The 16,259-nt window shown below is 40.5% G+C and overlaps 1 protein-coding gene across 8 annotated transcripts in view; it reads right to left on the reverse strand.

Annotated features, from left to right (window-relative positions):
• GPHN (gephyrin) overlaps positions 1–16,259 on the reverse strand; it is a 296,879-nt gene that overhangs the window by 83,226 nt on the left and 197,394 nt on the right. For 4 of the 8 annotated variants that reach the window (XM_054400804.1, XM_054400801.1, XM_054400799.1 and 1 more), the window contains 2 exons: positions 13,924–14,058; positions 818–874 (listed from right to left, as the gene is read on the reverse strand). In XM_054400804.1, the coding sequence (XP_054256779.1) occupies positions 818–874; positions 13,924–14,058 (192 nt within the window). The remainder of the gene's footprint in view (positions 1–817; positions 875–13,923; positions 14,059–16,259) is intronic. The other 4 variants (XM_054400806.1, XM_054400803.1, XM_054400800.1 and 1 more) reach the window with 1 other exon arrangement.

A 16,259-nucleotide genomic window follows, 5' to 3' on the forward strand; every position in this document is an offset into this window, starting at 1 on the left:
GAAGAAAAATTAAATAGCCAATACTTGAGAAAGTGCTAAAAGGAAATAAAGTGGAAAAAGAGTGAAAAATGTGATGGCTGAAAAAGAGGCAACTGTTGAGATGTAAGCTTAACATAGTGGCTTGGACTGCGCATCAGGTAGAGATTATATTCTGTGTTTTAAACTTATTAGGGTGCAACACTGCATGGTGGGTACTGATTTAATATCTGCCTCATCCAGTAAGTACTCTGAATATCTGAGTATGTTCATACAAACAAAAAAGGCAGAAGGACCGCTGGCTCCATTCTTACTAACCTCACATTCTGTGATTCTCTCTCATTTCCTCTTTTTTTTTTTACTTTGATTTTTCTGTTTTAAAGGCTAGATATACCTGAAATATTCAGCTCTCTCATCATGGTCATTTGCAGGATTAAATGCAAAAACTTTGAGCATTATATTTCAAGATGGGAAGCAGTAGTCTGAAGATGAGGAAGTCACTTCTCCATGTAACAGGCAATTAAGAGCCAACAAACAACACAGATCAGAGAAGTGGTTTAATCATGATCATGAAATTAAAGGCACTTCAGGAAAGTTGTTACTATCTCTTCTTTGTGGTGACATTCAAAGCTAGCTAAAAGCAACCTGCCTTCAGCTGGTTGTTCTATGTGTAGCACAGAAACAAACAAAATGTGACCCAACAGCAATAAGAATACTGAAACAAAAATGATGGGGTGGTGAGAAATGGAAAAGCCCCTTCCCTCCCTCACCTCCCCCTTCAAAAGGAAAAGTGTAGGCTATAGAAGAAAAGTTGCAAAATAAATGTTAGAAACATATTTACTTTGAGGGATCCAACTCTACTAGCAACTCCTTTGCTTTCATCCGGCCGTCTAATTTGCTACAATGGGGGAAGATGGGTAAAAAGACAGAAGAATAAAGAAAAAGTGAACTTAAAAAAATTTCCACACAATCAATTAGCAGTACATGCAAGACATCAATTTGACTCTCTGAGACACCTCTAGAGGACAAAGACACAGACTCTAATTTCTGGAATAAATGATGCTTTATCATGGCATTCCATACTTGCTTTGCTGTCCATTTGTATCTCAGTATCTTACCAAGCTGGCACATACATTGCATGCTGAATTCACTAACATTTCTGAAGGAATACATCTTACTTATCTGATTTGGATATGATGAATAACGAGGTCCTAAAGCTCTAACTGAGCACCCTACACCTTCTACAAATGATCAGTCTGCTACAGCTAGGAATATCAGCTAGCAAGTATCATGGCTGATACCTGACAGAATGCAATACAGATTCCTATCAACCCAGGCCCAGAGATTTTAGTTAGACACTGCTATCAAGATTCCCAGTTAAAAATTATGCTGCCCAACCAGAAAATTTTAATGCCAGACCAACATTAGATTTTTGCTTTAAATATACCACATATATAACTGCTCACCCAACATCCCCTACCTGATTACTTTTGCTTTACTATGTTGGGTATTTTCCTAGATGATGCAGAGTATGGAAGAAACAAATGCGGCAGCTGCCCGGGGGGCTTCATATTGTTAGAAGCATGTATAATAAAACATCCATTTACTACAAAATTTCTTTTCAGATTTGTGAATCCAGTAAAGAAACCCCTTTTAATTGTAAATTAAACTTGTGTTGTGTCATTTGAATTAGCAAGGAAGAAGAAAATAAACATTATTTAAGGATATTATTCTAGTCTGAGTCAAGACTGAAGTGGAAGTTTTTGTTTTCTGACAGTTTTTGTCACAGCTTATGTAAAACAAAGTCCCACACAACTGAGGTGAACCCTTTCAAACCCCATTAGCTGTCTTTAAGAAATCAGGCAACAACTGAACGAACCACGGAAATTCAACTAGGCTTGATGCTCTCTGGAGCACAGCAACGAAGCCACGTATCAGACTGCCTTGGTTGTTTGGACGTCACCCATGCAAAATGGAGAAATCTGTATTTAAAACAGACACAGCTGAGTTCTTTGCCTTACTTTTTTTTTTACTTGCACTCAAGAAAATAATGCAACTAAGCAATATATTAACAATGTAAATATTTAATATTAATAGGATGCCCACTAGCAACACACACTGGATACATTACCATAAATTGCTGGTTTTCTTCCCTGGTTTTATGGCATTCAAATGCTATCTGTTCTGAACTCTCAAGTGAAACACCCATAGTACTGTGTTCATGGGACTCCAAGCACAGCTCCAAGTACTTTTACAATACTGACCAAGAGAAAAATTGTCATTCGACTCTTCCAGGAAACAGATTCAATCAAAATATATGATGCTGTAACCTACTTGCTACATTTTGCCTGATTTTCTGGGAAAAAAAAAAAAAAAAAAAAAAACACACAAAAAAAAAAAAAAAAAAAAAAAAAAAAAAAAAAAAAACAGAAAGGAGCCTCAACAGGGAAAAAAAAGATCCTTATTTGAAAAGAAACCAACAGGAGTTAGAGCAAAGACACTTGGCCCAATATCCTGGCTGAGATATTACCACTAGCAGACAACAAAACGTGGTCAGGTAGAACACCAATTCAATATTACTAATTTAAAACTTAAAAAAAAAATCATTTGAAAAGATGAAAATAAGAAAAACCCAAATGTTGATAACCTCACACAGTGACATGGCACTAAGAAATTGAGAAAAATGCTACACATCACAGAAACTCAGGCAAAAGCTGTAAGTGACAGCAATGTGCATTGCCCTCAGGCAAAACATTTGTCCTCTGCTGCTCACCAGCATGGGTGTTTTGGCTGCTCAAGATGTGTCTAAGTTTTGGGATGCAGTCAGAAATGGATTCAGAGATATTACAGGTCCTTATAACTGACATTATTTACTCTTTCTTTCTACAAAATATATAAATACATATGCAATTTGTAAATTACAAGAACATAGGCTAAGACCAAATCTTATTTTATGTCCATGTCATAGTTAATACACATGACAAGGGTTTTCTGCAGGGATGAATCAAGAGTGATACGAGCATGGCACAAACTATACTACTTCTGGGAATTAAACAGGGTACTACCAAGAACCAAGGGGCAGTAGGAATAACCCCCTGCCCCCTCCCCTCGCCCCAGTAAATGCCACAAAAAGGAATTCAGGTATGTCCTTATCTCTCTGGTCAGCTCCTGTGTAATGTTCTGTATGAAGCTGACCGATCAGCCAGTATTTCAGAAAATGGCATGTATTACACATTTCTTGTTTGTCAGAAACTTGGCTAGGCAGAAGAACCCCCCTACAGACAAACACTTGTCTCTAGGAAAGGTTAGACTGAAAGATGTGCACACATCTGTTCTAAATCCAAAAGATGTCTATTTCTGTTCCCATCAGCCAGTGTGAGCTAAAAATGAGGCCTTTCCTTTTGCTATCACACATTCGTAAAATGAAAGCAATACTACTAAGCAAAACATAGGCCTAACAAAAAGAGCCTCAGCAGTGATAATGAAAATGCATCCTTCTGCCTCAGATTTATGATTTATTTCTTTTTATGACACAACACAAGCTAGGTGAGTGGATCAAGAGATGATGCAGGAGCAATACTGAGTAGTTATTGGCAAAATGCTACCTGGAAGATGTAAGAGTTTTGCAACATTCTGAAGGAGAAGAATGAAGATACTCAGGGTAATGAAGGAAGAATATTGTATGTGGAGGCAACATTCCAGGAAAACAGCAGAGTAGAATGCAATGACAGTTGAGATAAATAGATTATATTAACATCCCTTTCTTACTCAACAGGGAATAACAGTACAAGATAATTGCTAAAATTAGTCACAAGGTGTCCCTCGACATCTGAAAAAAAAAGGCAGAGTTACAATGGGAGCAGAGTGAGATAGAAAGGCAGTAGAAGAAAACTTAAGAAACAGGGAAATCAGAACCAAACAGTGAGCAAAGAGGAAGCTCAGGTGTGCTTAATGGACTTATTATACAATGAGTAAAAGACTTTGGTACCAAAGAACAGACATTTTATGTTTTCTAAGCAGAAGTTTTGCATATGCCTTCAATTACTGTTTCTCTACCTTCTAGTAGAGCCTATAAGAAATGTTCCTGCATCTCCATCCCTGATTCCACTCCAGAATAAAGTATGTAAAAGACCAAATCTTAAAGATATATAAACCAGCATTTATACTCCTCATACACAAACAGCAGCTCTGAACAACTGGCTAATCTGAGACTGGCTTTAGTTGGATCTATTTAAAGCAAGAGCTCCACAGTAGGAGAAATAGCCTCAAATACTTAACATTATCTCAGAAAAATTCTCATGCTGTTCATAGTAACAGAAATGCATCCCAGAAGCACTACCTCAGTGACAATGGTTTTACATTAGATGGCCAGGAAGAAAAAACTTTATGTACTAGCCAGATCACCAAAGGCCTTGAAGCGAGGTCAGATCTTACAAAGATGAGAAATGCTCTTTCTGCCCCCTAGCAATGTTTGTCAGAGTTCACACTCTATACCAGACTACCGACCAGTGAGGGACAGTGACACCCAGAAAAAAGGCAATCCATGGCTGGCAAGAAGACATTTCCTTAGTGCAGTGATTACATTCTGCTTGCCCACAAATGCGATGTTTGGGACTGTGGCTGCTAACACCCAAACAGGATGTAAAAAAACACTGCTGTGGCCAGCGTGCTTTACAACCCTTACTGCTGCCTGGTCACCAAGAACATTCTGATGACAGTTTTCTTTTCCAGTAAGAACAACGTTCTACACCAAGCCAGCACTTCCTAGTGCTAACGAACAGCTGAATGTTTTTAGTACTGCAGCAGAAACGCATTATGCTTACCTTTTCCATTCATACAGGAAAACCAGACTCGCACTTGAAAGTATTTTTAGTTCTGCATTTTTAGGCCACACAAACACCAGCTAGGTGGGATTTCCTAAATAAATGGGGAGCATTTTCAAATAAAGGGAATCCCAGCTCCTCTATCAAAGACACACATTCTCCATCAATAAACATATCCATGCCTGTGCACTGGACTGCAGCATGGCATAAATGTTTCATGAGAGTTGCTGCACTTCTTGAAAATGGTGACCCTAGAAAATACATGTGAGTGCTAATGAAGGCAAAAAGTCATCATCATCACACCACCATGAATTTTATTCACACTACTCATCTACTTTTTTTATTTCTAGTTATTTCTTTAGAATGGGCACTATTTCTCATATGTTCCATGTGCAAATGAGGGAATAAACAAATGCAGGTAGACTGATAAGTGATAAAAAGGAAGATGATTTTCTTGCAGTTCCACAGTTTAGCATGCTGGTAGCATCACTACATCGATGCTGCTAACACTCATAATGGCAAAGATAACACAGCCATGTCTTTACACAGGAGACTTTGGAATACAATACTTTACACTAACACATGGCAACTTAGCTCTTCAGAAGTATCTCTTGACCTAAGTGAAATCCAATGTCTGAAATAAAATTTAAAAGTGGGTAGGTAAAAGGCACAGCTATGGCAAAACAGACTACAAACATCATTATTATGTCACTATTCTTAGGGACTTCATGTCCTAAATCATAGAATCATAGAAATCAGTCAGGGTTGGAAGGGAACACAAGGATCATCCAGTTCCAACCCCCCTGCCATGGGCAGGGACACCTCACACTAGATCAGGCTGGCCAGAGCCTCATCCAGCCTGGCCTTAAACACCTCCAGGGATGGGGCCTCAACCACTTCCCTGGACAACCCATTCCAGACTCTCACCACTCTCATGGGGAAGAACTTCTTCCTCACATCCAGTCTGAATCTCCCCACTTCCAGCTTTATTCCATTCCCCCTAGTCCTGTCACTACCTGATAGCCTAAAAAGTCCCTCCCCAGCTTTCTTGTAGGCCCCCTTCAGATACTGGAAAGCCACAAGAAGGTCACCTCAGAGCCTTCTTTTCTCCAGACTGAACAGCCCCAACTCTTTCAGTCTGTTCTCATAGGAGAGGTGCTCCAGCCCTCTGATCATCCTGGTGGCCTTCTCTGGACACCTTCCAGCACCTCCAGATCCCTCTTGTAATAGGGGCTCCAGAACTGGACACCGTACTCCAGGTGGGGTCTCACCAGAGCTCAGCAGAGGGGAAGAATCACCTCCCTTGACCTGCTCGCCACACTTCTTCTGATGCAGCCCAGGATCTGGTTGGCTTTCTGGGCTGCAAGTGCACACTGACAGCTCCTGTTGAGCTTCTCATCCACCAGCACCCCCAAGTCCCCCTCCTCAGGGCTGCTTTCCAGCCAGTCCCTGCCCAGCCTGTATTTTGCTTGGGATTGCCTCGACCCAGATGCAGGACCTTGCACTTGGTCGTATTGAACCTCACAAGGTTGGCCTGTGCCCACCTCTCCAGCAGGGGACACGTGTACAGACACACCAAGACCAGGTTCCAGAGCAGGGGATGTGTGTACAGACACACAGGGACCAGATCTAGAGCAGGGGACGTGTGTACAAGCACACAAGGGCCGGGTTCTAGAGCAGGGGACACGTGTACACACACACAGGGACCAGGTTCTAGAGCAGGGGACATAAGACACAGAGGACCAGGTTCTAGAGCAGGGGATGTGTGTAGAAGCACACAGAAACCAGGTTCCACAGCAGGGGATGTGTGTACAGACACACAGAGACCAGGTTCTAGAGCAGGGGACATAAGACACACAGGGACCAGGTTCCAGAGCAGGGGACGTGTGTACAAGCACATAGGGGCTGGGTTCTAGAGCAGGGAACACGTGTACAGACACACAGAGACCAGGTTCTAGAGCAGGGGACGTGTGTACAGACACACAGAGACCAGGTTCTAGAGCAAGGGACGTGTGTACAGACACACAGGGACCAGGTTCTAAAGCAGGGGACATGCGTACAGACACACAGGGAACAGGTTCTAGAGCAGGGGACATGCGTACAGACACACCAAGACCAGGTTCTAGAGCAAGGGACATGCATACAGACACACAGGGACCAGGTTCTAGAGCAGGGGATGTGTGTACAAGCACATAGGGGCCAGGTTTTCAGACCCAGTTAGTATCAGAGCTTTCAGTTGCACAACTCTCCTGACACCCACTCAAGGCCCCCAGATCTTCCTGACCACAGCCCTTTTCTTTCTCATAAAGCTGTTTCTGCATCCTGCCTCCAAGCCGCTTCCTACTCTTCTTCAAACCACTCTAAGTCCTGCAGCCTCATCGCTCAAGAGTCACAAATACTACTTTGCTCTATACCAGACACCTATCACTTATCCTTTACATCCAATTTCTCTGCAATTCAGTACCTTCAATCCTCTCATTCCAGTCCTGCTTTGAAATTTTTTTCAGTGTCTGCTGTCACATTTTCTCCCTGCCTATGCCTGCTGCCTCTGGCTTTCCCCACAAAGTAAAACAGAATTTGCACCTCATGCTCCTGGTAAAGCTTTTAAAAAACCAGATTCCTGTCACATGTATCAGAACTCTGCCTTGGCAAGCAAGGAAGAAATTCATATTTAAGGGAAAATTAAAACCATGGTAAGTTCTGTGTGTGAAGTTTTGAATTCTTTGTGTATACCTTTTCCAAACTGACAACGGTTGCCCTAAGCTGAACTGAAGTTCTAAAAGCTACAGTATGTATAGTGCTGCTCGTGTTTCAGTGGAGGACACTGCCCATTAAACATTTTCAGACACTAATTTAGCTCCTATCAAAGACACCTTGGTGGTCACAGTGAAAGCTGTGGCATCAATGAAGTAATTTAGAAGTGGCCTGATGGTGGGACAGCTAGGTTATGAAGCAAACCAGCTAAGACAGCTGCTCTCTTTGACCGCTTTTAGCAGCAAAATTAAGGAAGAGATGTTTGAATTCAGACTCAATAACAAAGAAGATCCTTTCTTGCTGCAAACAGACCAGTGGGACTTTAAAGGGAAGAGTAAACTTCTTGAAGGACATGTACCTGTTAGGTTTGTTCTCAAGTGTCTGTAATATGCACATAAGGAAAATGTGGCACTCAGTAGGTCATTTAGGTCACAGACCTTCATGCAGCTTCTGGGGATACCCAATCAGTAAAACAAGACAATCTAAAATGGTTTACAGACCAAAACAAAGAGCTAAGCCACTGAGAGAGAATGCTGGAATGATAAAAAGCAGGTTTAGGTAAGAACACAGGACAGTGGGCAAATCTTACATACTCAAGAGGTGGAGCTGGATGGAGAGACAAACCTTAGCTGGTGGCTCCCAAAGAGTACAAAAGGCACATTTGATGCTGACTTAATGGATACCAGCATGAGAAGAAACCTAGAGAAGTTGTGGAGGACTTGACAGCTAGTGCTCCACATCCATGAAAGGGTAACTGAATTCCTTTTTGTTTTAAAATAACATCACCTACCTGTCCTACAACATCTGGCACCAAACTTAAGTGCTTGTGGATCATTGCTGCCAACAGTGAAGGAAGAGAAGCAAGTTTGCCCATACCTGAGCTGGTGTTTAAATCAGGTTCATGTACCAATGGCTGGAATTACATAGTAGCAGGGACTGAGATACTGAAAAAAAGGAGCAGTGGAAAACCAAATTCCTACAGACAGAACACATGCTACATGAAAATTCAGCACACAGATGCATAGTTTTCATCTTGAAACCATATTTCATAAAGAAACAAAAAATAAGTCAATCGGCATAGGTAATAAGAACTAACATCTCCAAGAGAAAGAGAATAAGTGGAGATGGGAAGTCAATCTTGCTCCAAGAGGCCAGCTCCAGCAAGACATCAAAATGAATGTAAGGCACCAATAGACTCAACAAGCACTGGTAACAAGACCAAACCCGGGTACTAGGTTGGAGTTAGGAAATACTTCTGTAGAGGTGGGGTCACAGCAATTTCTAGATAAAGACACTGGACAAAAGGCACAGGAAATGACCTTGCTACTTGTGCAAAAAAAAAAAAAATAACCCAACCCAGATTCCTCATCTTTTGATGCATTAGAATTGAAACCAGAGACTTAGACAAACACAAAAACCATGGATAAGGGAACTGTGAGAAGCATGCACATCTTCTCCTCTATTTTTAAAGTAATCTCAAACTGGAATTACCAGGATCTGAAAGAATACCAAACCCAGCACCTGGCATTTGCCAAAAGCACAGTAAGAAACAAAACCTCTCGCTCCCAAATCTAATTAAGAAAACCAAAGACAAAGCAACAAAAAAACACCCAAACCCCCAACATTTCAAGGAGGAACTGACAAACTGATGGTGCATATGCATACCTAGATCAGAATTTATGCAATGCATGTGTGAACCAGGATGTCTGCACTGAAATATTAATCTTTTTTGGAGGAATACAAATGCAGAACAGATATAACTTGAAAAAGTATCACTGGGCTCAGGAAAAGAACAGTATTTTATTTTAAGCTATGGAATTACAGCTGTTTATTAAGAAAGAAAAGGGAAATTTTGCACATTAAATCTCCTTCATATGATTCAGTACAGAACAGGTCTGAGAAGGAGCTGATTCTATGAATTCGAGAACTGCTCGGGATGCTCTGGCTTGGCGCAAGGTAGCCAGTTCCCAACTACTCTAACAGCCCTCTTTAGTCCTGCTGTAAGTTCTTCTTAGGCATGAGACAATGCAGGGAACTGGATTTTGGCATTGTTATACTATTTAGAACAGATTCCAGTTACCAGTGGGTATGGCACCACTTACAACCCCAGATATTCAATAAATAAAACTGAGACAAATAGGTGCTTCTACTGAAATTCCGTGTTCAGCTCAAACTTGATGACACAAATCCTTGTGCTGCCTCTCTAGAGACTTCTTGATGGATCTATTTTGGTACTAACAAAAACCTTCCAAAACACTACCCCTATTTACCAACCTTCCCACAAAGTGAATCTTCTATTTTAGAATGGATCTGAGCAGACTTTGCTCTTATTATTTATGATAATCTTGGAATTTCTTTATATCCCAAGCATACAAAACTACTTCTTTCTTAGTAACAAAGTCTGACTTTTGAATCTGTGGCATTTAGCGTTTTTAACTAACAACAATCAGCAGTTTTAACCAAAATGTTAACTAAGAATAAGGCTTATTGGGACTCAGACATCCCTGTGTTTTACCAGAAAAATACCTTTTAAACAATGAGGGAAAGAAGCTATTATTGCATAGAAAATATTCTAGTATCATAATTAGTAGCTGATTTGAAAACTGATGCTGTATTTTATTGAGAAGAATCTGTGAGGACATAGCAGAGCGATGTGCACTAGTAAGCAGGATTCCTCATCTGGCTACTTTCTACTCCAATAGACGTTCTCTCGGCATCTCTTTACACTAAATAGAATTTTTGTAAGCCTGGAATGTGCACTGAAAAAAAATTAAGACTAAATAAACACCACAAATATTCAAGAAAACATTTACATTTTAGTAGGACCAAATGTCTGAGCTCATGTGTCTATAAACAGCTACCTGTTTTGCAAGCAAAAGCAAGAAACTCCCACGGTTCTCTATTAATTAAGAATTTCAGCTGAGCTGCCTGATCTTTCTTCTGCTGAAAATTACTCAGCATTTCTACCAAAAATTTTTTAACAATAATTGATAAAAAAGCATCTTCCCAACTGTTCCCATCTGGTAATGAGTAGCTTGGGAAGGGACAACAGGAAGTAGAGAGAAACCTTTTCTTAAGCAGAATAGTAGGAATGTCAGGAATGAAGTGGCAAGACTGAAGAGGAAAAAATCCCAAACCACTCTCATGTTAAAAGTATGATAGCAAGTTCCTTAGGCTCCTTCATAATCAAAGATAACAGTGAAAGAAATTTTGCACATTGAAGTGAGACTGATGATCTTGCAAAGTGAAACACTTTGAGCACCTCTTGTCATTGAACTGTCTTCCTGGCGGCAGTTTAAAACTCGTCCTCAGTCTTCCATGTCTGTTTCATCTGACTTTGACACACAATATGACCAAAAATTAAATACTGATTACATCATTTATGTATAGGAGAAGTGAAGACTTCCACTTGAAAGCTCTAATTTTCTTTTATGCTAATATCATCTCCCTAGGAGTAGAACAAAATTAGAAGTCTGAAGGAATGACTCAGTCATTTGCTCTGGATATACTCTTTTAGAGTTATCTAAGTTACAGATCTAAAATCTTATGCTGTAAGTTCAAAAAAAGCCCCAAGAGGCAACATAATGCAAGCATATAAAAACTCTCTAGTTGTAAAAGGCATTTTACACTAGGACAGTCTATTTATTGCTTTTGTACGTGGAGATTACAAGGAAAACTTGCAAGGCACACTCTGTCATCCTGAACTTCAGTTGTGTGAGCACTCCGCAAATCCGTCTAACCTTGTTGAAAAAGCAGCAAAACTTTAGAAAGACCAAAACTATACTGTAGAAGATAAAAATACCTGTCACTATCACAATGAACTTTATGGTTGAATGACTGAAAAAGGGAGGACTGTTAGTTCAGTTTCCCCTTGAATAAATCTTGGGCTGCCTGTATTGTGAATCCTTCTGCTATAAATACAGTTCAGATGGTCTTTGAGCCACAGTGGGGTTTGCTGGAAGCTCAAATGCAATTTAGAGAACATGGAAGGTATTCTACAGAGATTTATTAAAAGCTAACAAAAGGAAGCTTGCCCAGTTTGGGGGATGCACTTAGCCACAGAATAAGTAGTCCCCATGGAAATTTGTCTTGAGAGGTTCTGACCTTCCAAGAGGCTACAGTAAAAACTGTAATTACTTCTTTTATCAGGAAATTAAACCTTTGAAATATACAGGTTCCAATTCAATGTTAATAATTTACCACTTTCATAGAGATTTTCAGAAAACATAAGAGGGTAAACAGTAAAGCAAATTTTAAAATACAAGTTGCATTTTGTCTCCATTATCTGTGTGCACCTGTAAAAGGCATTAAGGAAACAGTAAGGACATCTAGCAGATCAGCCAGGAGCGTGAGCAATGCACTCTCACATAGCTGCTCTCCAGTATCCCCATGCAGTAGTAACCTGCTACTTACAGTCATTCAACAGAGGTGCTCCAGGCAATGCAGAAGGCTGATTTTTAAAGTTTTTCTGCAACACACACACAACTTTCTGCTATTCAGCAAATTTAGCAAAAAAGACCTAAGGGTTTATGTACATTTAGGACAAAAAAATTACAACAAGAAAATGGTACAATAAAATAAACTGAAATATGCAGTTTCTATGGCTGACTCCCCCAACCTATCTGTATCATCAAAGAAAACTCTGTTGTGGGGATTTTCCCTGAAACATCCTCTCTTCTGTTTCAATTCACAGATGCATGTCTTGGAGCCCTGAAATTAGATTTTTTTAAATCAGCAAATGAGAATATTCAAAAGACACACACTTGGAAATTCAAGAAGAAAAACAACCACCACCCTGGAATATCAACTGGATGCTGAAGTACTATTGATTTTTATTCTGCCTACTGTTTGAATCAAGAGGTCCGGTGTAAATTTAATTCATATCACAGTATTAGAAAGCCAAGATCCAGAAGGAAAAACGCTGTGTTTTTAAACACTTTTTTAGACATTGACAGTCTGAAGAATACAAACAGACCATATTTCTTGACAAATTCAGATGATGTTTGAGAACTGCATTTTTGAAGGCAGTCTGGAGGAGTGCATTCTGCTCCACAAGCAGACGCTTTGCTCCTTCTCATTTTAACAACCTTCCCGAAAATATATAGGCTTCATCTAACCCATTTTTTAGCACCACTGTCTCTTTTTTATGTCTGTTACTGGTCTCCTTTTGGTTTCTTTAGGCACTTTTGTTTTCTCAACAGGCATAAAAATCAGTGCAGTTCCTTTTTGCTTTTCTGTAATAACCTCTGAGTTTTCATTTTTAACTCATTGGACAAGTGACAATTTTTTAGCAAAAAATGAAGGAGCCACTTGCAGATGGAATTCACTGAACATCTTGAGAAATGCAGACTATATAATGAACTTCAAGTATGCTGTCCATCAGAATACTTTTGATCCCATTACAGTGAAGGTGAATATAGCAAAAAACAACCCCATAGGCTAAACCAAAACATTTCTATGTGTGGTTGCCTATAAATCTTGTTTGCTGACAGAAAAGAAGGAGACAGCAGGAAAGAAGAACTAGCAGATGCTGGCAATTACTGTAGGATATAGAATTATCTTCAAGGATCATGAATTAGATGAGGAAGAATGTTATTGTTTGCCATCTGCTATGGGTCTATTAGCATGTCAGCATCTGGTGCCACAGAAAGATCTTTGTGATGCGAATGCACAGAGAGGATTCAGACAGTTTTCTCCTGCTGAAACCCTGCTGAAGGGAAGCATCGCAGCCCTTGCCACTGGTCATTCCACTTAGCTTCTGATGTATGCTACTTAATGTTTGATAAGAGAATGTGACAGAGTTCACCTCAATGATCAAATACTGTATCTTAATCACTAAGAGCTCAATAATAATCTCATAAGGTTGGCATTAAAACTTTCTTTCTATTCAATTTAGGCTGGTTTTTGTTTCCAAATGTCAGGCAGCAAATATCTAAGTTTGAGCAAAACCAGTTAGTTTGTCTTGAAATGAAATATCGAAAAGAGGGGCACAGAACTGCCCCAGCCCAGGCTAGAAATATGCACATACATTTTGTTGAGAAACTCCTACTTGCTTAATGTTCTTACTCAGTGGCAGGATTATCTACATTCCTGAGAACATTAAAGACATTCAGGTTGTTAACAATTTCATACTCATTTTTGATATTGCAAGAGGTAACATGAAACTTCAGAAACCATAACATGTTGGTGGACACACATATTAAACCGTGCAACAATACCCATGGAATAAGCTACACTGTCTTGCCTTTATCTATCACTTGGAATGATGCAACCCTGGCATGCGAACCAACCTTGTTCTGCAGAGGCAATGCCATTAATCTGATAAACTCTATGTCTGACCATGGAGGTGGCAAGGCATAAATCTACTTACTTTTGGTGTGGGGCAGGATGCAGTGGAGAGACGAGAGGTGGCCTGGGCACGAGGAGATTCTGAGGGAGTAGTACTGAGGGAGGCTGTATCACGTGGAAGCACCTGAACACCACGAGAGATGATGGAATCTGGAATCTTAAAAAGAAGAGAGATGGAAATAAGAGAAAAAAATATACTGTATTTAAAAATCACTCAGAACCTTACATCAAAAACGTAGGAATGTCTGACACGTCAGTTTGCCTACCTTCTCATACTCAGTGCTGGCAACGGTTCTTATAATAGTGGCATGTTCTTATAATTCCAGTAACAAATACCTAGCAAATATATAAGATCATACTCTAACTGAAGCAGCACAGAAGATACTATTTGTCCTGAAAAAAACTATGCATCAGACAGATTACAAGACAAAATACTAGAAAGCAGTGCTTTTTCTCTTAACCTCTGTTTCAAGACAAATGTCCAAGATTGATTTCCACCACGGCATGAAGGGTGGCAGACTTCCCATTCTCTAACTAGGGGACAATATTCTGAGCAGAAAAATCATGTATTTGCAATGACTGAATGTGATGGTTTTAAGACTGGCTTTTCAATTTTTCTTCACAAAGTTCAAGCAGAGAAAGTGAAAAAATGCAAATAAATCACTATCAGGTGTTAGAAAGCAAAATAATGATTATTCTGAATACTTCCATTGGAGAGACAGAAATGTTTAAGAATCTCTACTCAAAACAAGCTTGGGGAGTTGGGCAGTTCTCGGCATGCTCAGCTCTTGTCTGCTTCTTTTCTGGCTGAAGATAACATACTGACCTTGACAAGCTAAGTCTAACAGCCTCTCTGCTGCTTGACTCTCTGCCTTCTGCCAGGGGAGTCTGGGGGGAGCCATTCTGGCTTGGGGGAGGCCCCTTGGGGAAGGCCCTTTGCGGGGAGCAAAGGGGGCTTGGTTGTGCTTTTCTGTTGATTGTACATGTTTGTAAATGTTGTGAATAGTGTATATTTGTATATATTTATTGCACTGCATCATAGATTATAGTTTTGCTTGTAAATACAGCTTTCATTTGCTTCCAGACTGAGCCAGCCTGGTTATTGTCGATGTGGGATGGGGACTTCATCTCTCACACTGTTACACTGAACCTCTCTGAAGAAACGTCATGCAGTGAGAAAATTACTCATAAGAAATGTCTTGTAGTGAGCAAATACTCTTCATTCTGCGTAATGAAGACTTTATTTCAGCTATAAAATTTCTTGGTGTAAGGTTTGTGCTGCAAAATCTACAGGCATTTCTGGAGGGAATACCAGCAAAAGCACCAGAAGCTACCATCCAAAGCCAACATTTGGTTTAACATGCATTCTGAAAAGAAATTTTTAAATTAAATCATTTACATGCACACATAACATATTGGCTAGAAAAGCATATTTGTCCTGATGAGCATGACCAGCAAACTGCTAACAATGGACAAGGAGAAGGCTGAGGTAGTCAGGATATTTTTTTGTCTCAGTCGTCTCCGGCTACCTCTCTTCCCACACCTCTCAAGTGGATGGACATCAGAGCAGGGACTGAGGGAGCCAAGTCATCCTCACCATAAGGGAAGATCAGGGTCATGGCCACCTGAGGAACCTGGACATACCTAATACCTCATGAGATGCATCCCAGAGTCCTGAGGGAATAGACTGATGTAGTTGTCAAGCCACTCTCCATGGCATTTGAAAAATCCTGGCAGCCAGGTGGAGTCCCTGGTTACTGCAGCCATTTTCAAAAAGGGCAGAAAGGAGGACCCTGGGAACTACTGACCTGGCAGCCTCATCTCTGCGCCTCAGAAGGTCATGGAACAGATCCTCCTATAAGCTATGCTAAGGCACGTGGAGGACAAGGACGTGTGATTTGAGACAGCCAGCATGGCTTCACCAAGGGCAAGTCTTTTTGGACCAACCTAGCAACCTTCTAGGATGGAGTGACTACATCAGAGGACAAGGGAAGAGCTACAGGTATTGCCGATCTGGACTTCAATAAGGCCATAGACTCACTCCCCCACAACATCCTTCTCCTCTCAATTAGTGAGATATGGATTTGATATGTGAACTGATTGGTGGATGAGAAATTGGTTGGATGGTGGGCAACAGCTCAGTGCATACTGATAATGAGCAGTGTCCCTCTGTATCGGAACCAGTATTGTATAATATCTCCATAGTGACACAGAGGGATCAAGTGTACCCTCAGCAAGATTATAGATGACATCAGGCTGAGTGGTGCACTTAACATGCCTGAGGATGGGACGTCATCCAGAAGGACCCAGATAAGCTGAAGACGTGAGCCTGGGTGAACCTCATGAGGTTTAACAAGG

The sequence above is a fragment of the Indicator indicator genome, chromosome 4 (assembly GCF_027791375.1).
Source record: "Indicator indicator isolate 239-I01 chromosome 4, UM_Iind_1.1, whole genome shotgun sequence".
Classification (NCBI taxonomy): domain Eukaryota; kingdom Metazoa; phylum Chordata; class Aves; order Piciformes; family Indicatoridae; genus Indicator; species Indicator indicator.